The 22,465-nt window shown below is 37.5% G+C and overlaps 3 protein-coding genes across 3 annotated transcripts in view; 2 read left to right on the top strand and 1 right to left on the bottom strand.

The window, feature by feature from the left end:
- Positions 1-4: 4 nt before the first annotated feature.
- LOC135686600 (nudC domain-containing protein 2) lies at positions 5-6,214 on the top strand. Its single transcript, XM_065202871.2, has 4 exons — positions 5-215; positions 2,687-2,735; positions 3,144-3,295; positions 5,626-6,214. Exons 1-4 carry the CDS (start codon positions 27-29, stop codon positions 5,701-5,703), a joined length of 468 nt encoding a protein of 155 aa, XP_065058943.2. The 5' UTR covers positions 5-26; the 3' UTR covers positions 5,704-6,214.
- A 125-nt stretch (positions 6,215-6,339) lies between these two features.
- LOC135686315 (WD repeat-containing protein on Y chromosome) overlaps positions 6,340-22,465 on the bottom strand; it is a 35,743-nt gene continuing 19,617 nt past the window's right edge. The window contains exons 17-26 of the mRNA XM_089108904.1: positions 13,789-13,973; positions 13,161-13,321; positions 12,019-12,238; positions 10,681-10,883; positions 10,112-10,296; positions 9,461-9,670; positions 8,948-9,177; positions 8,051-8,163; positions 7,554-7,695; positions 6,340-6,902 (exon numbers count right to left, since the gene is read on the bottom strand). Of these exons, the coding sequence (XP_088965030.1) occupies positions 6,455-6,902; positions 7,554-7,695; positions 8,051-8,163; positions 8,948-9,177; positions 9,461-9,670; positions 10,112-10,296; positions 10,681-10,883; positions 12,019-12,238; positions 13,161-13,321; positions 13,789-13,973 (2,097 nt within the window). The 3' untranslated portion in view covers positions 6,340-6,454. The remainder of the gene's footprint in view (positions 6,903-7,553; positions 7,696-8,050; positions 8,164-8,947; positions 9,178-9,460; positions 9,671-10,111; positions 10,297-10,680; positions 10,884-12,018; positions 12,239-13,160; positions 13,322-13,788; positions 13,974-22,465) is intronic.
- LOC135686596 (beta-1,4-galactosyltransferase 5) lies at positions 16,903-20,718 on the top strand. Its single transcript, XM_065202868.2, has 3 exons — positions 16,903-17,625; positions 18,813-19,000; positions 20,089-20,718. Exons 1-3 carry the CDS (start codon positions 17,140-17,142, stop codon positions 20,447-20,449), a joined length of 1,035 nt encoding a protein of 344 aa, XP_065058940.2. The 5' UTR covers positions 16,903-17,139; the 3' UTR covers positions 20,450-20,718.

The raw sequence follows: 22,465 nt of genomic DNA, 5'->3' as shown, positions 1-22,465 counted from the left end.
AGGTTCGAAAAAGAGAGAGAAAGAATATGGCCGATAACTTTGACGAGAGGTCAGGTTTGATTTTTAGTGAAGCACCTTGGGGAAAATGGGGACAGACCATTGAAGATGTTCAAATATTGATAAAGGTTGACAAAGGAACTGTCTCAAAAGCAATTAAATGCAACATATATCCAAAGAAGATAAGAGTTGTAATAAAGGAAAATACCATTCTTGAGGTAGCCTATGCCTACACAATTTGTAATTACTTTTAGGACATTTCTATTTTTAAATACCTTTACATAACATACAATTTTTTCAAATTAATTGTATAAAATTAACTAATACATACCTTCAACTCAATACTTCACAAAATTAATACATCAACACCTACACAATACACAGTGGCGGACACTTGGGGGGCGAGGGGGGGCGACCGCCCCCAATACTTTGGAGGACAATGGTCTTTTGTTCTAAAACAATAAGAAATGTGACGTCATATTTTTAAAACAATAGGCTTGCCCCCCCAATATTTGATTAAGTGTCCGCCCCTGACAATACATTCTCGTAACCACTGATAGAGATTTGGAAAGTACACGAGTTCTAATATCATTTCAATCTCTTTCTACAGACACAGCTTCCATTTCATAAGTTGCTAACCAGCATTTTGACCATCATAACCATCATGATCATCGTTATCAACAAACATCAGCAGCCTTTTCCACCCACCAGTCTTTTCAAACTATTTTTAAAATTGAAATGAACTGTACGTACATTCATTTTCCACTTATAAAGTTGGTCTGATGCAGCCTATGCCAAGACGAAAGAACATCAAACAAATTGTTGTTATTATTATTGGTTCTGTTTTTCTCTTCCTTTTCTTTTTCGGTGTTACTTTTTCTCTTTTTAAGACCTACTTAGCCACACTTTGTCTTTCTCAATCCATTGATCAATCCTGCTTTAGTGTTTACATCTTAATATTTTTCATGTACAAGTGTATTAGATTTTGTAAACCAAATTAGTTCTATTTTTAATCAACCCATGAAGGGCACTGGGCACAAAAACTTTTTTGGTGCAATTGTATACCTTTAAAGCTTGTACGATTGTTGCTGAATGAAAAAGTTTGATTTGATTTGATTTTAATTTAGTGACCGTTCTATTTGTTAGACTACCAGAAAGTTGTTGCTGGTCTTCCTTGAAGCTCAATATTCTTTGCTCTCTATTATTCTGACTCTCTTTTTGCCACTTTATCTGCAGCTCAACTGCAAGACTCTCAGACTTACAACATTTACATTTATTGACAATATTTTTGTTTTCATCCACAAGCAGTGAGAATTCATTGAGAGATGAATTACTGATATCAAAAGAAAGCAATCAACTGGCAATCATCCAGTGCACAAAAAATCAGATTAAAATATCATGATGTGCAAACAGTCGCAAAAATATGAGCATTTTTTCTGTGCCCATCTATATCACTGAACATGTGTTTTTTATATTCTCTTGTCGTGCATGCTACCTCCAAGCGACAGCAGAATGTGTTTTCTGTTTATAATTCTGAAGCTCTTCTAAGGCAAGGACTTACCATCTAATTGGGATGGACGATTTTTGCCATGATTTAGGCATTAATGTGAATGCAAATAGATTTTAGATTTTGTTTGTACCTTATATCATCGAAGTGGCCCCCCTCAAAAAAGCTTCCCCCCCTGGAATAAGCCCCCACCCTAGAACTACAAATTGTAAATAAGCCCCCCTCCCCCTCAAATAAGATTCTTGAATTGACCCCTCCATTTGATGATTTTTGTCATCTGAGGTTGCCTATGGCGTTTTATTGAATTACCACAACAAATTCATACTTTTGATACTTTTGGTAGTAATTAATTAAATGCTCATAAAGAAATTCCTACTGAAATAGGCGACGTCTTTTGATAATGTCTTCTTAATGTCTACAATAAATCTATAAGCCCCCCTTGTATAAGCCCCTCCTCCCGTATAAGCCCCCTCCTTGTAAAAGCCCTCCCTTGTATAAGCCCCCCTTGTATAAGCCCCCCTTGTATAAGCCCCCCTTGTATAAGACCCCCTTCAAATAAGCCCCCATCCAAAAATATCAAAAATAAATAAGCCCCCAGGGGGCTAATTTGAGGATTTACGGTATGCAGGCAGTGCCAATGCTGGTAAGTGAGATCTCTATCGTTAAAATGCATTGATGTTCTTTTATAATCCATTAGAGAGAGGGCTGGCTGTCTTAGTTCTAATTAAAAAACTTACAACCTACTGCAAAACTAACTAAACACATCAAGAATAAATTGGCAAGAAGAAAGCTTCTATCAAGTAGAAATTGAAATCAAACTCCGGAAATAACATATTTTCTTACTAATTATTGTCATCTTGACACATTTCAAGCTTTACAAACAAGTCTTCAAATCTGGGGATGAATCTAGGGATGAATCTGGTGCTGAATGGTACAGCATAAACTTACTGCACTGGGTCAAGAGTTAAGCGCAGACATACGCTTTCTTTGTGTAACCATTCGCAGAATTTTGCCTTGGCTAGCTTATATCTTCAGAGAATGTCTTAACCTTGTAGAGTAAAAGCTTTTCTGCTACTAATTTTTACTTCTCAAAGACAAATTCAGGTGCATCAAATATATTCTTATATATGCTGCGTTTTAGTTTTAAATGAAGTGTAACAAGTTTATTTTCTTTTACTCTAGGGGAATCTCTTTGACAAAGTGGTAGCTGATGAGTGCATATGGACATTGGGTATGTTTGTTCCACAGATTGTCATGGTTTTGCAGCACTTGTTTACGGTAACTTAAAGATTGCACCAGCAGCAATTTTTGACTCGGTGAAGAGCTTATGAAGGCTGTAAGGAAGTACCTAAATTTGCGCCTGTCTTCCAAACTAGGTAGTTCACGACTTAATCTGTATACACTTAACTTGCATCAAACAGTTTACAATGCATTTATTTTCAAAACTTCTGTATTGCAAGTTGAAATTTCATTATGCAAAGTTGTGTCAAGCCTCTATTTGCAAGAGAACTGGAATAATCATTATAGATTAAAAGTCTTTATTTCTCCATCAACTAGATGATGGCAAGTGCCCAATCCTGCCCTTTTTAAATGGCATTTTTTCATACAATCAGGCCCCAAGTTTCACATTTCTTCATAGAGGATCGCGAAGACTTGAGGATAACTCTTGTAAAAGTCAACAAAGATGCAGCTAATTGTTGGAAATCATTGCTAGAAGACAAATTTCCTGTTGATCCATGGACTTTCAGTGAAATGGAAAAGAAAATGGTGCTTGAAAGATTTCAAAGAGAAGTGTGCTATTTTAATTACATAACTTTTGTTGGTATCTCAAAAAATGATGCTTTGAGCTTTGTTCAATTGTGAGCCAGTTTTCACAACCGTGTCTTGCATATCTTTTTTTGTTTTAGATCCTTGGCTATAAGTGCAAATTTTATATCCTTAGCATTTATAGTCAAAGATGTGTCCTCTTTATTCCTCAAAGTACATATCAAATCTGTGGTTCATTGAAGTACCTAAATCAAATATTTATTGGAAATAGATAGCTTGTTGGTGGCGGTTATTCCAGTGGCGTAACGCAGTCTAGACACCTCAGTTCGAAAGCTAAGGACCCCAGCCAAAGCGGGACCCCAAATATTTTGATATGTTTTGCAACTTTTTCTAAACTTCGTTTGAGTTACTTTATTGACGAGAAAAGTTCTCGTAATTAAATTTTGCTTTACAGCGTTAGATGGGACTTTCTTACAGGCCTAAATGGAGACCTGCCTCGGTGTTTTCCTGATGGCCAAAATTTAGAGGCTTCGAATATACTTTGCTTCATTGGACATCGCCAAAAATTCGAATTAAAAAGGGACCTCTTCTGTTAAATTGGTTCTTTATGACACCAAAACACTCAAAAACAAAGTTGTGCTGATTTATCTTCATTCAATCTATTTTTCATTCAATAAAAAAAGCAGAGTTTGTCCTTCCCTCAACCCTATCCTACCCATAAAGCTCTGACCAATATAATCCTACGCTGGATGCAACAAAGTGAAAAGAGAAAGTAACATAACAGCCGATGTGCATCTGGTGACCCTGTGAATCATTTTCAATAGATTCTAATCCGTCCTAAGTAAGAATTAAATTTTTGGCTGCAATTTGATTTTAAAAGAATCTCTCCAAATTAATATTTAATGATGATTCCACATTAGAAAGCTGTTTTTGTCAACTTTTCGCATTTTTTTGTTCTGCTGTCTAATATTAGGTATTATATTGGGATCTAATCTGTCGTAAGCCCGGGTCTCAACATACCTGTAAAGTAAGATAAATTGTGTGAATAATTAAAATCCTTTTTGAATATTTATAGTTTGGTTTCCAAATGTTTTATAAAGACAAAATGCTTAATTCAAGTAGTTTATCTCGCAAACCTTAAGTTCCTTTGATAGGAAATAATGGGTAAACAGTTTTCAAGGTTTTTGAAAAGATTGATTATAATAAATTTTTATTTCTTTAAATATGTCAATTGATTTTGTAATGCAGTGAAATCCCGTTTTGACGAACTCTGAAGGGAACTAGAAAATGGATCGTTATAACGGAGCTCGCTAAACAGGGAGAAAACGGTTTTTAGGTCTTTTCGCAGTTCACGCCTAAAAAACCTGCGTTGGGCTTGTTTAGGCTATCTCCAACTTCTGTGCACATTTCACTCCCAAAAAAACAAGCTGAATTCAAATATTAATAATGGTTAGTCATCGAAAATGAAGATCTTTATGCTCCTCTTACAATTTGGTACCAAGACATTGGCAATGCTGATATCGCTTTACTTCTAGTTAGCGGCTGAATGACGTAATCGATTACTTCAAATTCTTATTTGTTTTCTTCTTTTCGCATTCCAATTTGGTCTCCCAATAAAACTTCATCGTCGCTCATTGATTCATGTCTCATATGTATCTATCAAGGTGTTCGTTAGTGAAAATGTACTGATTCGGAGTAATTTTTGACGCGATCAAACTTTCATCTTGATCAGACAGTGCTTGAAATGTATCATCAGCATGTTTTGCCGATGACAATAATGGTTTCCAACATGAGAAAGTGATAAATGAATACCGAAAATAGTTAAGTATAAAAAGCAGATGAAGAATTTATGAAAAGTTCGTTAAATCGAGAGTAATTATGATGAAGGGACCCTAAATTTGGTTCGTAATATCGAGAGTTCGTTATATCCGGGGTTCGTTATACCGAGAGAATTTGTAAGGAGTTTGTTAGACAGAATCGAATGGACCAGACATTTAGTTCGTTATACCGGGAGGTTAGTTATATCCGGGATTCGTTATACCGAGAGAATTTGTAAGGAGTTTGTTAGACAGAATCCAATGGACCAGACATTTAGTTCGTTATACCGGGAGGTTAGTTATATCCGGGGTTCGTTATACCGAGAGAATTTGTAAGGAGTTTGTTAGGCAGAATCCTAGGGACCAGACGTTTAGTTCGTTATACCGGGAAGTTCGTTATATCCGGGGCTCGTTATATCGGGATTCCACTGTATTTCTTTGAATCTTTGGCGTTTGGCTTCGATAGCACCTTTAAATTCTTTAAAATTTTAAGCAATATATATTGAAAATAATTATCATTTTCATTTTATTTTCTAGAATCCTGGGTTTGATTTCAGTAAATCTGATGTCTCTGGGAACTTTCATGGCGGTGGCCCGAGTTTGCCTGGACAGTAATAATGAAGATGGACCAAAGAGCCTGCATTCTGAAGCTTGAGAAATATGACCCTTTGGCAAGTCCGAGAACGCTGCAAACAGTACATACAATACAAATCTAAGATGCGATTTCACACGACAACTCTCATATCTACTAAACGTATTTCCTTGTGGAGTGTAGCATCGAATTTTGAGGTTATCTTTCTTAAGATTACTGTTTTCCCAGTACTTTTAGATCCAAAATAGTGCATCCAAATAGACGATGGAAGCTCAGCATAAAGTCTGGACATGTAAACGGCGGCGGGTAAAATAAACTGGGGTTCTTGCAACATTTGTTAAACAACAAGGCTTGTGCCTTTCAGTTGGCATCACTCACTTATGCGATTTTGATAGCTACTGTTTGTCTCTCTACTCATCAATACTTGCTATTTTCAAGATAAAATAAGATTGGCATTTATTTTCTTTACTTTTAGATTTGATTTTTAGATGTAGATAATTAATAAGCAAGGGTTTAATTAAATTCAGGGAAATCGTCGTTAGTACTCCTAGATTTTTTGGCAGTGACTGTACTTAAGTTGAGACTGGCAGCGCCATGCAAATCAAGAACGAATAAATTTCTTCTTAATACAGACTACGAAATTTTGCAAAAAACCAATCTTTCAATAAATATGAAATTTTATTGTGATAAGAATACATCTTAGCAATTACTCTCTACTAACACCATTTTATATGAAATTAAATCATGTAAGATCTTGTACAACATCCTTTTATGTTACCTTCTCATTATCGACTGACGCCTTGCGAATGCACTGCCTTGAAATACTGAGCCTTCTCGTCTGGTACGGAAAGGATGCTTGAACCTGACATTATCACTTTTAAGTATCGCGGCAGATCGCTCCCATTGTCGCTTGGCAACGATTTGTGGCATCTTAGGCTCTTTAGGGATTCTCAGCTCTGTGTAAGGAAGGGAAGCGTAGACTACGCATTGATTTTGTATCATTTTCTGCTTTATATTGGTGGGTGGTATTTTGTGTCTGTTTTTGGGTTGATAGTTTTTTCCGAGAATGTTAGTGGCTGGTATTTTTAACGTTTCCAGCCGTCTTTGCAACTCAAGCTCTTCCTTGTCGAGCGTACCATCTCCGAGGTTGCTGCACAGGAGCCCTGGATGCGTAGAGCGCCTTCGGCCCATTCCAAGGAAGCGGAGGACGTTGGTGGCAATTCTGAAATAAGCGTTTTATTGCGAAAGTCACCAGAATATATCACATGAAAGCAAAGGCGGCGTCAGCCCCCGAAAAATGGGGAGGGCTGGGGATTTAGAGGAACAAACAAGGGCTGGGGATTTAGAGGAACAAACAAGAGCATTTTTTAGACCACGTCCTTTTCCTAGAAATTAAAATCAGGCATTTTAGTGTAAGACAATGTAAGGGACTACAAGTCAACCCCGTTATAACAACGCTTCTTAACACAGTGAAATTTTGAATCGAAGAAAGTTCATAAAAAGATTATAGAAGACTTTTGAAAGCTCTACTAATTGTTCAAGTTAACTTTTGTCTGCAACATCTCGCTCGCTACAAATATGTACTGATTGATCTTGCAGAGACTTGTGGCGAGGCCAGTACGAGATCTTCCTGTCTTTCTGGTGGCAAAGCCAGCTCTTAAATGTTTACTTACAATTGCCCTCTTTTTAATATTACTTTTAAACTTTTAATAGAAACTTCAGGTGAAATTTTGATTTTGGTTTCGTTTCGGTTATTTTTGCTAATCTTATCATTTATATTTATTTGCTTCTATATTATTGCTGCCCCCATCCGACCATGAAACATGGAGTCTTTTAAATGTTTAAGTTACACTTAAACATGAGCATACTGCACCTCCATCTCGAACTGGATCCAGTAAGCACGCGCAGTGTTCCCTGCGAAGCAGTTCTTTGAATATCTGCAGGAACTTTCTTCTCGTGCTTTGGATGATAAAAGTTTTCCAGTGGCTCCCAAGGTGCTTTTTCTCCAAACGTTCCTGAGAATTAATTTTTATATATTGACCTTTTATCCTCTGAAATATAACATCTTCACATGTCATCTTCAAACGACAAGGTGGATGTGGTTTTGTGTAATTATCTTAAATTCGTTCTTAAATAGCAAGAAACCACATAAAGGGGCATATTTCAGAAAGATGTCCTGTGTTAAAATCCGCTCTGTTTACCACAATCCTCGTTATGACCATGCGTGATTAAAGATTGATAACTGGATTTATTCCAGATTCAAAGCGAGTCGATGTAAATCGTTATCTTATGCAAACAGTCTTGTAAATGAATAGCAATCTATTCCTGGAGAAATTACAAATACGCATGAAATATGTATGGTGTCCATACCCACAAACCGTCCTTGCAATGTCCACACTCTCACACAGCAATCTGTAGATGCAGTTATCATTAATTCTTTGCTCTCCACGTAGTCTACACTGACGATACTTTTTGTATGGCCTCTGCAAGTTTTAGGAAGAGTGGAAAGTTATGTAGAACCGCTACACATAACGTAGAATATTTTCTATAGTGGCAAAGTGGGGATGTCAACAAAATCTAGTTTTCGATATTTTTGGATTTTGAACTAATTGCCCTGCGAAGACACCATAAAATACTGCTAAACGTGTCAAATCAGTTATAGATTTATGAGATATGGCAAACTAAGTACCGGCTTTTCAAAATGTTTGAACCAAGCCTAAATAACAGCAGCCCCTTAGCAAACTGTAAACTTGTCATTTGTTATATCGCAGGAAATTTGTAACAGATATAAATAATTTTGCACATTTAGAGGCTTTCTCTGTGTTATACTTCTCGTTCGATCAAAATTAAAACAATTCTAAAATATAGATTTCCTTACGTCATTTTGTTGCCACTCTGTGCAGAAACGCAGTGGAACTTTCCTAGAGGTTTACGATTAAATTTCCAACAAATTCCAATAAAGTGGGTAAATTTCCCAAACTTTTTTGTCAAAACTGATGCTTTATAGCCAATAAAACCACAGCGTTTCTGCCTGAAATCAAGAGTTTTTAACTGCCCAACCTATAGAACTTCATTCAACAAAAGTTTGATTGAACATGTCCATTTTTCATTTTGAAATCCAAACGATTTCAAATATTGCTGATATTCATATATTGCTGACTTAGCAAAACTCTGTTATTGAGGCTGTTTCTTTAATAATGATACGCTAACTTTGAGGCTGTGTTCAATGCGTCTACTTGCATTGTGCTTCAAATAACTCAATCTTACCTAAAAGAAATGATTTTCTGTGGGGGTGTGGTGTTCACAGAGGACGTCAGGTCTTTCATGAGGCCTGAAAACCCGGACTGTTCAGCACTATCATCTGCCTCGTTTGCAGGTTTCAATGTATTTTTGAACAGTTTAGATCGCACCAAAGAGCTGAACATTGACTTTGACTTGGTGTCGGGCGTGGGCATTCCTTCAGCATTTCGCACAGAATAAGTGGAGATATCCCAAGCCTTTAAAAGACAGAATTTCACAATGAAAGACAATGATAAACAGTACAGTTACGAGCAAAGATAAGCGACGGTGGGTCTCGCTTTGACATAAGAGTACGCAAGTTATCCTTTCGTTGAAAGTTTTGCTGATAAAGCATATCTGTTTGCTTCTGTTCCAAAGCACTCTATCTGTATTTCAAGGAGTCATAGATGCCTTCTCTTACTGTAGAATTTATCACCATTTTTCTTCTATTATTATTAAAGCTTTTTTCAAAAGACTTTAATTCAATGAAACAAAACTAACTGCTATGTATCCCATGCTGTCTCCAGTGATGAGCATAAGACTCCTCGAGTCTGTTGCCATTCCCAAAACGGATTCGCCAGCAGTGTGTGCAGCTCTGAACTGGCCTAGCAAGCCTCCCCCTCGAACACTCCATGCTTGAATCAAGCCTCCTGCACTTGTCAGAAGTGATGCAGTCTTCTGATCGTGTTCCCGATTCTTGAGGAAGAGAACCTAATAACAGACACAAAAGGCTTGTTAAAGAAGGTTTTCCAAGGGTGTAGAAACATGTTAAAAGTTAGACATCCTTGGGTAATGTAGGGGGGTGTAAATGAATCCTTTTCAGTGGAAAGAGTATGCTTCTGGATGAAAGTGAGGGAATAATCGCTCAAAGACTCCCTGTTTCCTACCTTAATGGTCACCAAAACTTGTACGAACAATCTGCGTGAGATATGGCAAGCTGAGCAATCACAGCCAATTCACTAAATCTTTATTTGACAAAAAAGCGCATAAGCCTACCAGCCATGCAATGAAGTTAAATAGTGGTGTTTAGATGTTTGGTTTTAGACTTCTTAAATTTACTTAAACGGCACTTTGGTGGAAACGTTTGTGAAATTCTTAGTCAAAAGAAAGTCATCTTGGATACTGTGTCAAAATTGAAATTAAAACATCCACCTTATCCACAGATAAATGCTCTGAGGCATGCTTTAGCAGTTCTTCGCTTGTTGGTGGCCTTTTTTCTTGCTGTAAATTCGGAGATATTGGTGATAGAGCCTTCTTGATGTGTGTTCCAAATTTTGCATTAGTTGGCATGGACAGTGTCTTAGTCCCTTCATCTTCCACTTCATTGGCAAGAAAACCTTGTGCAATAAAGATAATGGTAAAGGACTCTCATCTCGAACATCGTCATGACGTATTTGCGCAACATTTCTATACAGGGGTATTGTGCTATTATACCCCCTGACCCCCTAGCACTTAACCCATGTTTCTATACCTAACACCCCTCCGAGATTAAGCCTACCTTCCTCTCATCTTATATAACAGCATCAACCAGTTAGGTCAAGGTGTTGGTACTTAATTAAGGTGGTATTTTCCAAGCAATAATCACTGTTTAGCGCCAACTGGTGGAATAACTTCTACTTACTTTAACTTATTATAGCGTTTCATCTAACGTGGATTGTGCTCTTCCTTTGATCCTACATATGCAAAACACATACAAAACGTTGCAAATGAAGCTCTCGTACCTTGATACTTCTTGTTTCCCTTCACTGTGTTAACGTTGAATTGATAATACAAATGGCCCGTTTCAACGTTCCAGACCACTATTTGACCATCGTAACTAGCAGAAGCTGCCATCGTTGAGTTATATAGATCGATGCAAAGAATATCATCTTTATGGATGTGTGTGAATATCTTTGCCTGATCGTCTTCGTTTCCAGTAGTATCTCTGTTGGATAATTGTACCGTTGTGCAATGTAATGGCCATGTAAGGAATTGCATGTTAAGAATAACTTTTCAATACCTTACATCTAGCTACTGTCCCTAGGTACAATCTCTGCCAAAAGTATTGGAACACAAAAGTAAGTTTTCAAAGGCTAACTAGGCCATTCCCTTCCCCAGTGCTACAAAGTTGGTTTCTCAAAGTTTTTCAAGAAATGTACATGATAGTATTATTATTATTCGTTTAGTCAGGATTACCAATTTTATTTAGATTTTAAGATACTGGCTGGTTAAACACCATATTCGTTAAGATAATTTCAAAATGCAGCCTTTGTCAAACTTCTCAAATTTTACTGATGCGATTTTTTGCCTTAAAAGCCATTTTTTCGATGTCCACAAATTTAACCACGTTATTTCACCACCATTTGGTAGAGAGAAACTTTTTTTCAACACTTGTCAAATATGAGCAACAATGGTGGCGCACCACAGGGGGACAGGGTGGATTCGATGCGAAAGAGACCCCAGAAAAAGGGACATTTTCTGGTACAAATCGCCATTTTCCTTGATATCTTTATGTATGACGAATCTATCCTTAAAAATCTGGGAGGCTAGCTTCCAGTTAGAGGGGCCTTTTCCTTACGCTAGAGGGTTTTCAACGGGATGCAGGGAACCTGGTTTGGGCTTATCAATCCCCCCAAGAAGCGGTATCTTGTGATAATAAAAAACAATCATAGAAGTAAAAAGAAAAAATGGTTGTCAAGAATGATTTTTTTTGTAACTATAGGAAGGAATCAAAATTTTATTAATGTTCACCTTGATTACAAACCAAATTACTTATCGGGGCCCCTAGCTTGTTAAATAAATGTAATAAAGATCGTTTTGAGAAAAATAGGAGAAAGCTGCCCTAACAATGTCAAAAAACGATTGAGCAGCTGTAGAAGAAAACATCAAATTATCAATAGTATCTTTTGTACAAAAATGGGGGCCACGCAAGGGGCCAAGATAAACTCTGGAGGGGCAATGCCCCCCTTGGCCCCCGTAGAAACACCAAAGGGACATAAAATGATATGCTCTTGCTTGTCTCGTGGTTGCTCTTTGACACTTTTTCAGTCTCGTAGGCAGAGAGAAAATGCGCAACTTACCTAAATATCGAGACTTGCTGATTCCAACCAACAAACACAATTGCTCGTTTTGGGCACGCAATTCCAGTAATCTGAAATAAACGAAATGCATGATGTCTTATTTTTGTCATTATCGCACTTAACAGGCAAAAATTACATGTTTTAAAAGAATTTGCTTCAAAAACTGTCCCATCCATAGACGTTTGAACTTGGAACACAATGAAAATATGCTCCCTCCCTACTTTTCAGAAACCATAGTGTTATGAATCCTTTAAATATCGTGAAGTGATATACAATTTCCTCCGATTCGTCTCCGAAAAAAGGGGTTTAATAAAAACCACAAGTCTCTATAAACAACGTCATGAATTGGAAAGAGCAAGCGAAGAATATATACAAGTTAACAATAACAAGTTAACTTTCCAGGTAATTTAAATCTGAAGAAAGCCAAAATTGAAAATTTGGCCTTAGAGAGGTTAATTTGGTCACGAGATGATAAAATAGCCAATCAAAATTAAAAAGGAGTAAATGTGTTAAAACTGATTATATTGTTTGTTTTTGCTACATAGCACCCGAAGGTAGTTGACGAACAAAATTGAGTAATTAGCTTCAAATTGAATGCTGTATATGATCTCGGTCGAATGCCATGTTTACATAACGAAATACGGCCAAATGCTGTCAACGGTCAAAACAATTGTTATATGCGCAAGTGCATTGTGCCAGATTAATCTCTCTAGAGCCTAGACTACACGCTTTTTAAAATTTAAAGAACCGTTTAATCTCCCGAGTTAATTTCCCGAAGGGCTTTTGAGATTTAACTAATTATCTTGTTATTATTTGCTATTCGTAATTGTCTCTTGCGCCACGCTTCCTCGCTTTTTTGCTTGTAACCGTATGAACTGTATAAATATAATTGTCCAGGGATAGACATCCTGAATGCTGAACTTTATAAATATCTGCAAAAAAATATTTATGAACAAGGCCAGACAGAATAACAGTAAGCCGTTAGCGAATTTTTCGTTGGCAATATTTCGCCCAATTTTGAACATATCTAACTGATCTCTGTGAACAGCTCTTTGAAGATAGTTGGCGAATTTTTTCCCATTCGCACAGCTTTCACATTTTCTATCAGTTTGCTCATTTGGTTTCCAGCTCAGTCCATCTACCATAGATTTGTTGTGCAGCAGCTTCAAAAATGTCATAACCAAGGTGTCCATAGCGATAATGCCACAGTGCATTGTCATCATTGGCATCGGTTGATCCAAAACAGCAAGACTGCTCAGGATCTACATTCAATTTATACAGTTTTCCATTCTTGTGGCCAATACTGTAAACATTGCCATTAATGATTATCTTGCAATGTTGACATTTAAACTGCACTTCTGCATCTTTGTCAGCGATAGAAGGCAAAGATAGCAATTTTTCTTCAGCAATTGTTTTTAGAGCAGTGATCAAATAATTCTAATCCTCTGGTAAAATGCTGTTTAAATTGATAACCAAATCTTTTACAGCTATTTCGTCATCCACTGCTTCCAGTGGTGGCGCCAGGGGAGGGCTAGGGGGGCTACAGCCCCTCCGTCGGAAGCATCTAGCCCCCCATCGGAGGAAATTTTAGGTTATTGTCGGAGCAAATTTGTGCAGAATATAGCTTCCTGCGACTTTCGTACAAAATGTTGCTCAAGAATGTTCCAAGCTTCTTTAGCATTCTTAGCGGATCGAACTTGCAAACTTGTTTCAACAGACAGGCACACTGTGGTGAGGACCATATTTTCCCTCTTTCGAAATCTCAAATACTGTTCAGGATTTGCAGCGGCATTCAGGGTGTCTTCTCCCGTAACTAATTCCCATAAATCTTTTCCGATAAGGTACATTTTCATCTGGAACTTCCAGCTATGATAGTTCTCTCCATTCAGTTTTTCAACTTTAAAACCAGTGTCTTCAGCTGCTATTAGTACAGCGAAATATCCCAACAGACTTCTCTGATTTATTTATTCACGGAGAAAACATCCAAGCCACGAGAAAGCGTAAGTAGTCTGTTAAGCTGTGGGTTTGATTGAATGAAGTGAATATTGAAGTAAAGAAAAAGTAAATAATATCTTCTCTGGCTGTGCTGTTGCTTCTTCGGTCTTTTCATAATTTTCCTTCTAAAGTTCCAGCAATATCAATTTCAATGTCTAGATTTTTAACTCCTAGTTGGTCAGAAATTCTAATGCTAATTCCCTCCTTGCAATCGAAAATATTGCGAACTGTAAATGCCTCCACTTAATTTTGCTCCATAGGCTATGGCAGGGGCGGATCTAGAAATTATTCTGAGGGGTGCTAAAACGTAAGGCTTGGTAACCAAGGATGTTGCTATGCACAAACTCCGTACCCCTTGCTAATAAGCCATAATGAAATGAAAGTCTTCCATAAACTAAAAAGCCTGGATATGGATGCCTTGATTGATATAGTAATTTTTTACTACACTTTGATCAGATCCTGGAACTTTGGCTTCAGCTTTTTTGCCAATTGAGCACATTTTGCAGCTCTCCCCCTCTTATATTCACTTAGGGTACAAAAGTATAGAAACTGCAGTCAAATATGATATGATGGCCCGCAGTGGCAAAAGGCCCGAGCCCACAAATTTCCAAAGCAAAATTTAATTTTTGACTCTTTGCAGCCATTTATTGGAACTTGATCAGCTTGATCAAAAAATTAACGTGGCTGGTGGAATGAAGCCCTTGAACTTGAAGTGCAGTGCACGTCATTAGAGACAATAGAACAATAGAAAAAAGTCGAACAAAAGTTGAACACAGGGATTCAAACACAGCATGCATGGCATGCATCGACATATGATGCCAAACCAAACAAAGAAGGCCCTGAACGTTTCGCTATGGGCCTGCAGTTTTGAGTATTTTTATGAATTTGAAATCTTTAGAGAAATTTCGTAGGAATATAAGTAGGAAAAATAAGGAAACCCCTTTTGGTCAAGAATAGTAAGGGCAAGTTTTTGAGATGTTTTGTATGTAGTTCTTGAATGATTAAAAAAAAGAATAACAAGGGCTCGGGCAAGCTTTATCCTCTGAATATAAATCATACCTCGTGGTCTATGAATAAGACGTGAAACACGGAGTTGAAACTTGAAACCGTTCTGTTATATAAACCAAAGCGTTTACAAGTTCTGCCGTTACAGCATCGAGCACCAGGTAAAGATCGTCAAAAGACCCACGAAAACATATTGCAAATTTGCGCCTAAGCATTCGTCGCGTGCTGTATCATAATTCAACTCCCCCTGGTCAACCTCAACTCCCCCTGTTCAAGCTCAACTCCCCCTGGTCATAAAACCACTTATACATTTGACTCTGCATTTGACTGTAGATTGAAGCAAAGAAACTCCCCCTGGTTTGGTCGGTATTCTTTGATGATTTGGATTTTTGAAATCTATGGGTTCTCGCGCCAAAGTTTAGAACCCCTCGACCTGGCACCGTGATTGGCTAGATTCACTTCCACGGGTGCAGAAAATCGTATAATTTACAGGCCACGGGTTCCTCAAGTGGCTGGTTATAAGAGGAGACAATGCTTTCCGAGTCTGTAGAATGCTATACAGTACAACCAGGGGGAGTTTGATAACACTTCAATGCATGGACTGAAATAACAATGTTGAACAGTTGTGAGACGGGGCATTGAAGCGGATATAACAATTTCAGGAGATGTGCATACTTCTCGGTAAAGGAGATAATAAATGGTTTAAATAATTATAAACAAAATTGCGGTAGAATAAGCTTTAATCCCCAAAAAGTTTTTCCTCAAATCTGAGGGGTGCTCGAGCCCCCTTCGTACCCCTCTGGATCCGCCGCTGGAAAGTTTATGACACTCTTCAGCTCCATTTATTGAGCTGACATCAAAACCTGAGTGTACGCCGAAGGTTTTTGGGCACAAGTAAATGGAATGCACCCTGACCATCAATGCAACAGCTTCTTGTTATTTTCATCGATGTGCACTCTGAAGCAAAGGTCACCCTTTCTTTCTTTCCCCAAAGTATGAGTCCTCCCCTCCTAATTTTTTTCTAAAAATCAATAATCAATGTTTTCCTGAGAATCGTCAAATTGTCTATTCTGAGCGGTATAGTAATTTGTTAAATTTTAGTCTGGGAGGTGCATTTTTAGCCATTCTAGAAGGCTTGATTTCAATAATTTTCTTGCCATCGGATCCTACCACGGCCCGGGGGGGGGGGGGGGGGTACTTGGATACCAAAACGACGGGGGTGTGCACTCCTAAGATTGTTTTGGTGAACCGGCTTTAGAAAAAAAACCTAAAAATGACACCCGGCTTTAGAATTTCTGGAAAAAAGAACAAAGGAAAACAAAAGCTTTGGTGCCAGTTGCCATGGTTGCCAGAACACCACAAAAACAATGGGCGGGCAGCGAAAATCAGGCAACCGGCTTTAGATTATATCCTTTGAACAGATACCCGGCCTTAGAATAAATTGCTGAAAATGATACCCGGAAAGACGTGCACATCCCGTCAGCAAAATATACTAAGTACCCCCCCCCCTCCCCCCGGGTACCACGGTGGGTCCTCCTATGTCACTAAACTTTATTCTTAGCTCTCCAGATTCAATTTTGATAAAATCGCCCATAAGAAATGCAGTAATAGTAAATAGACTATGGCTACCTTTAGTTAAAAATCTGAGGAGCCCAAACAAAAATTTGCTTTATTCTATTTTACTCTGAAACTGGTATTCTGGATATAATAAACGAGTTCAAAGGCCCACCAGCCGGTATGTACACATCAGTGTAATTGAATAGAATGTCTTTTGATTAGTATTTTATGTTTTGCCAACCGTGATTTCTGGTCTAGAAACACATCTATTATATAACCACAATATATAGATAGCGCGCAAAAATCGACTTGGCCATCCCAGGGGAAACATAGCCACCCCGCCACTGGCTTGAAGGGGCTGCAGCCCATATTTCCTTTATCTAAGTGTATTGAATGAAAAGGAATACAATGGGCAGCGTCCAGTCAAAATATGTGTATGGAAGCCCTGTGGTTTGTTATATATATCCACGCCAGCTGGTTTCCGCAGAATCTGTATGGTTACTAAAGAATGCACTGGCTGCACTGACTCGATAACAACAAGTGCTTGGGAGAATCCCGAAGAAAATGGCAATTCTGGGAGCGACTGCAAGGAGACTTAAATGTTTTTTTGTGGTTGCATGTTTGCTGTATTCAGCCTTAATTCTCAGTCAACTTTTAATTCAACGTAGATACATAAAGGAGCGGACATTCTTGAAGTCTAATTCAAGGAGTACAGTGGTTGTTAACACAAGTTCAACGAAGATCCCAATAATCAAAACCGAATGGGTACAACAACCGAAGATGTCACTGTGTAGCGATAAGCCTTCTTCGCTAGTCGGAAGACGAGATTTCAACTTCAACAACTCTGCCGCGCTCAATCACACGGAAAACGAAGACCTGCAAATTGATATCGGAGGCAGCTGGTCACCGAAAGACTGTATCCCAATAAAAAAAGTGGCAATTTTAGTGCCATATCGTAAAAGGCCTCAACAGTTAAACACTTTTCTTACTCACATTCACCCTATACTGCAAAGACAGCGGCTTGACTACAGGATTTTCGTTATAGAACAGGTAAGAACACTTTTAATGTAAACAGTGGCTTGACGAAGAAACCCGGGGTCGTTGGGAAAATTGATGCGGGCTGTTACTAGCAGACTGCAAAGAAGGTGTCGTCCAAAACTGTAGTAGAGCATGCCAAGCACAATAGCAAGGTGCAAGAATGATACTTTTTCTTATGCTTTATTTAAAGAACTGTTAGACCTTATGAAAACAAGGTGAACTTGAGCGAAGTCTCAAAGGCAGGGTGTCTTAGGGACTCTTTTGATCGGGGGGTCCTTAGTTATGGAAAAAGTTGCCCAAAATACAACAGACATTCAGGGGTGGATCTAGAAATTATTCTGAGGAGTGCTTAAATTTATCGTCCCGGGTTGATATCATCGATTCTGCATTTTGGTATCTACAACTTTTCAAAAAATGGACTTCAGATTTGAAATCTTAATCTTAAAATTAGTATATATAGAGAACTTCATGTTGTTTGGACCGTTCGGTCGCGGGTTACTTTGTTTTGAATATTTAGATATTTCTTTAGATTTGACCGGAATTTGCTGCTGCAGTGAAAAAATTTCACTACAGCAACAAATTCCATTGGAATGTATAGAAAAAACTAAATTGTGGAAATGGGATAATTCACTGCCTGACGGCCCAAACAACATGAAAATTTTAGCACAAACTAATTTGAACATGAAGATTCCTGCACCCCTGCTCATAGGCCATAATAAAATGAAAGTTTTCTTAGAACTAAAGTGCCTGGTTGCCTCGATTTAATTTTGCACTTTTTATGCTACTCTTTCATCAGGCTAAAATTGGAACTTGGGCTTCAGCTTTTTATGCCAATTGCAGCTTTTTACGCAATTTGGTATAACTGGGCCTTAAAAAGATATTTGATAAATATCAAAACACTGCTCAATTGTTACACCTGTAAACTACCGCAAAAACAAATGACTGGCCTAGGTTTTTTGCAAAGGGTAGACGATAGGGAAAAAACAAAAGCATATAGCAAACCAAAAGGCAGTACAAGGGAAGTTAAAAGGCAATGAAACCACTGTTTCAAATCGACAAAGGGGTTAACGATCCGTTAAACCATAAAAGCAGATAAATGGAAAAGAAAAGACGTAAGAGAACACTCCATTCCACTTATGAATTAAATATTGTAAAAGACTGTCTTGAATTCTTATGACATTGAAAACTTTTTCTTGAAGGCTGGGACAACTACATTCAACAAAGGAGCAATTTACAACATCGGTTTCAATCAGTCGCTTAGTTATGATGGTTATGATTGCTACATTTTTCATGACGTCGATCTTTTGTGTGAGAATGATCTCAACTACTATGGTTGCCCTGCGTCTCCTATGCACATGTCCCCTTCTATAGACAAATTCGATTACAAGTAAGTGAAATTTTTTAGTATGAAAGTATAAAGAAATATTAAAGAAGTATGTGAAAATGCTTAATGACTATTCGTCAAAGGAGCATTCTTTTGAAATTGAAAGTAAAAATTATCGTAGAGCAAAAGAAACCGAGGGAAATGTCTAACGATGATGTCGGCGGATTTTGGCTCCATATCTTATCGTATATGAATTTGCAGGCATCTTCTTACTATATACTGCAAAAATTTTATAGATTCCGAAAAATACCTCTCCACGGTTTCAGATGAAGTCGTCATTTACGACGTAACTGATAACGTCAGTTGCAGTTAAGGCTGTCAAAGTCATCTAAAGGATATTTTGAAAGAATGCTTCAAAATTCGTAAAATAACTTGCCAGCCAGTCAGAAAATAACCTATATGATGTATATATGATCAAGCTTTATATTTTAATCACCAATCAAAGAAATTTTAGATTGTTTAAAGACATTTTTGAATTCTATGCTAGAAATGCGATGACCGAGAAATAGGATAAAAACCCGATCTTAATCCTGAGAAATTTTTTAATGTAAACCGGTCTTAATCGAGCTAAACCGAGCCTAACCTTTCCACTTAGAGTGCTATTTGAGGATATGCAAAATAGATTCCGAAGCAGGCTTAATTCTGTATGCTAAATGTCAAAACCGAAAATGCAAGTCGCCAAAGATACGCCACTCTGCCAGGCATGTAGATACGGTGTAGAAACGGAATAATCTCCTTTTCGTGTCATTTTACGTCCCTGTATAAGCTTATCGCAACAACATCCAGCCAGCTACAGTTGAATTCAACCCAAAGACATGCATTTTTCCTTTGAAAAGTCCAAAATATGTAGCACTTGATTGGAACCTTCTATTTTAGTCTGGGGCTTGCCCAAAAGCAGGAGATATGTTTTTTACACGTGTTTTTGTCTAGTTTTCAGAAGAAACCTGGGCAGCTCTATGTCATTAAACAACCTAGAGAATGGGCAGGAAATTTAACTTTTGATCATTATTTAAGAGTATAGATCTTTATTCGTGTAAACGTCTACAATGTAAGTTAACAAGTTCAACAAATGCATATCTCAATTGTTTTAGACTGCCATATACAAAACTTTTTGGAGGAATACAAGCATTCACAAAGGAGGATTATGTGAAGATCAATGGATACACAAACATTTACTGGGGGTGGGGGGCCGAAGATGACAATCTTTACTCTCGTATTGTTGGTAAAGGATTGAAGCTGAAGCGACCATCGATGGAAATTGGTCGTTTCAAAATGAATAAGGAGCACCACTTTCGCAGTGATGGCTGGAGTGCTGAGAATATAAAATTGTATGTAAACAAGATTTCTAAACAAGATGTAGACGGTCTTAATAGTATTCATAAACTTAAATTTACAATACAAGAACGATTAGAGCCGTTGTTCACACTTATATCAATTAATTTACAAAGGTAACGAAGTGCACGGTGGGTATGAACTAGCAATAAAAGTAGAGAACTACGCCAAGATGTGACCACCTTCGTATTTTTAGCTTAGATCAACCTTCTTATTTAAAATATTGAAGAGATACATAGGTATTTCAAAACCTTAGTTTTGCAAGATATTGTTTTGGAATTTTTATTTTGCGTTTGAATTATTTAGTATAGGTTTATCAAGTACCCCTCTGTGTACAAAGCCCTATGAAAAACGTTCCTGGGGGGGGGGGGGAGCTGGGGTGGAATTTAAAACTGGAAAGTCCTCTTTTGAAAATCATATGGAAATTCATTTGAAAATTCAAAATTTATTTTCCATCTGCTGTCACATGGCTCTTATTCTCGTTTCCAATTAAAGCACTTTGTTGAGCACATTTATCTTCAATAAAGATGCTAGTTGGTGTAAATTATCCCAGGGACCGCGCACCAGTCTGAAAGTGGAGGGCTGAAATGGGTGTGATAAAAAAAATTTGAGGCCACGCACTCCAGAACGCCGGAAAATGCCCCTTTTAGAAAATACTTTTTCATTTCTACTTAATTTTTATAAACAGTCTGGTTCAGAGAAGTTATCAATAACTATAAAAATAGATAAAATTAGCTTGAGAGTAACAAAATACCAAGCTAACCAAACGAGGAAATTGTTGTACACCAAATCGAACGATGTTGATTTTTGAACTTTGACATTTTGAACTCGAACCATTGTAGGCTATAATTTGAATATTTGGCAAACACTTTATTTCCGGATAACTTCGCTGTTAATTATCTATGTTTCTTTTGGTTGTAGGTCTTACGTGTTTTTAACTGATTGGTTGTTATTAATACTTGTAAAATGCTTGTATCTATAAATACGCTGTAGTAGTTTTAAGGGGGAGGCTTTTTGGGAGAAGCATCTTGCTGTTCGTTCAAATTGCTGACGAAAGAAGTCGTTGTCTCTCTGTTCCTCTCTGCCACAAGTCGAGTTGAAAAGGGCCGTGAGTTATTTTATACATAGTTGCACTGTAGTTAAAGTGTAGTATAACAAAATACATCATATCATTAAAGAAGAGAAAAAACCTAGAAAATTAACAAAGAAGGTTCCCAGTCAAGAAGAACTGCTACTACATAAAAGTAAATTATGCAAAGATGCGTTAGAGTAAATCTTCGAAAAATTTGTAGCCTATTATTGCAAAAAAGTGGGAGGGGGACTATAGCCCCTGCTAGCCCAATGGCTGCGCGGTGCCTGAATCATCCTGCTTCATAATGCTTGTTTTTGTCTCTACCGGTGCTACTGAGGTACATTAGGTTGGCTGTATTGCTACAGGTTGCACCCATTGATTTTCCTGTTATTTCTGAAAGTTTCATTTGCTATAAAGCCTCTATCCGTATGAAAAACGTCGTTTAAGGTGTTATAAGTAAATTGATGTTGCCACGATAAAACAATGAAAACCGATGCTGAAGTGAACTTTCAGTAGAGGGGAGGATGAAGCAGAATCTCATCTTCCTAGAGTGTTAGATCAAATTAATTGACACATTAATAATAATTTCCTCATTTTGAGGAAATCAGCTAAGATTTCTTTTGTTTGCGTTTTTTTTGTGCTTACCCGATATAAGCATAGATAGCAAATGACATTCAAAATTCTATCACATATTTGACCTTAAGAAAATACGTCTTATATCTGCATCTTTATCAATATTTTGCAAGAACAAATGTTATTACTGCAAAGAGACCCAAACATAAAATTCAATGAAGAACCTTAAAGTTTAGCTAGAGATTTTCGAAATACCTTATCCAGTTACTAATTACCAAGATCTAACTTGTAAGAATCTATTTTTCTCATGAAGAAAATCATTCTATATGATTCAGTCCTACATTGTGAATTCGTGAATCTAGAAAAGTCAGTGCTGTCTTTTCCATCACATATTACTTGGAAGTCTTTTGACAGAATAGCTTCTTCCATTATCCTAAATTGTGTCAAGCTAGCTTACTTTTTCTTTCCCGTTAGCGAAGGCAAGTCTTTTT

Source organism: Rhopilema esculentum, chromosome 6 (genome assembly GCF_057945365.1).
Source record: "Rhopilema esculentum isolate cy_ngs chromosome 6, ASM5794536v1, whole genome shotgun sequence".
Lineage (NCBI taxonomy): Eukaryota > Metazoa > Cnidaria > Scyphozoa > Rhizostomeae > Rhizostomatidae > Rhopilema > Rhopilema esculentum.
Note: the sequence above shows the minus strand (reverse complement) of the source record. Positions and strands in the feature narration are given on the sequence as shown.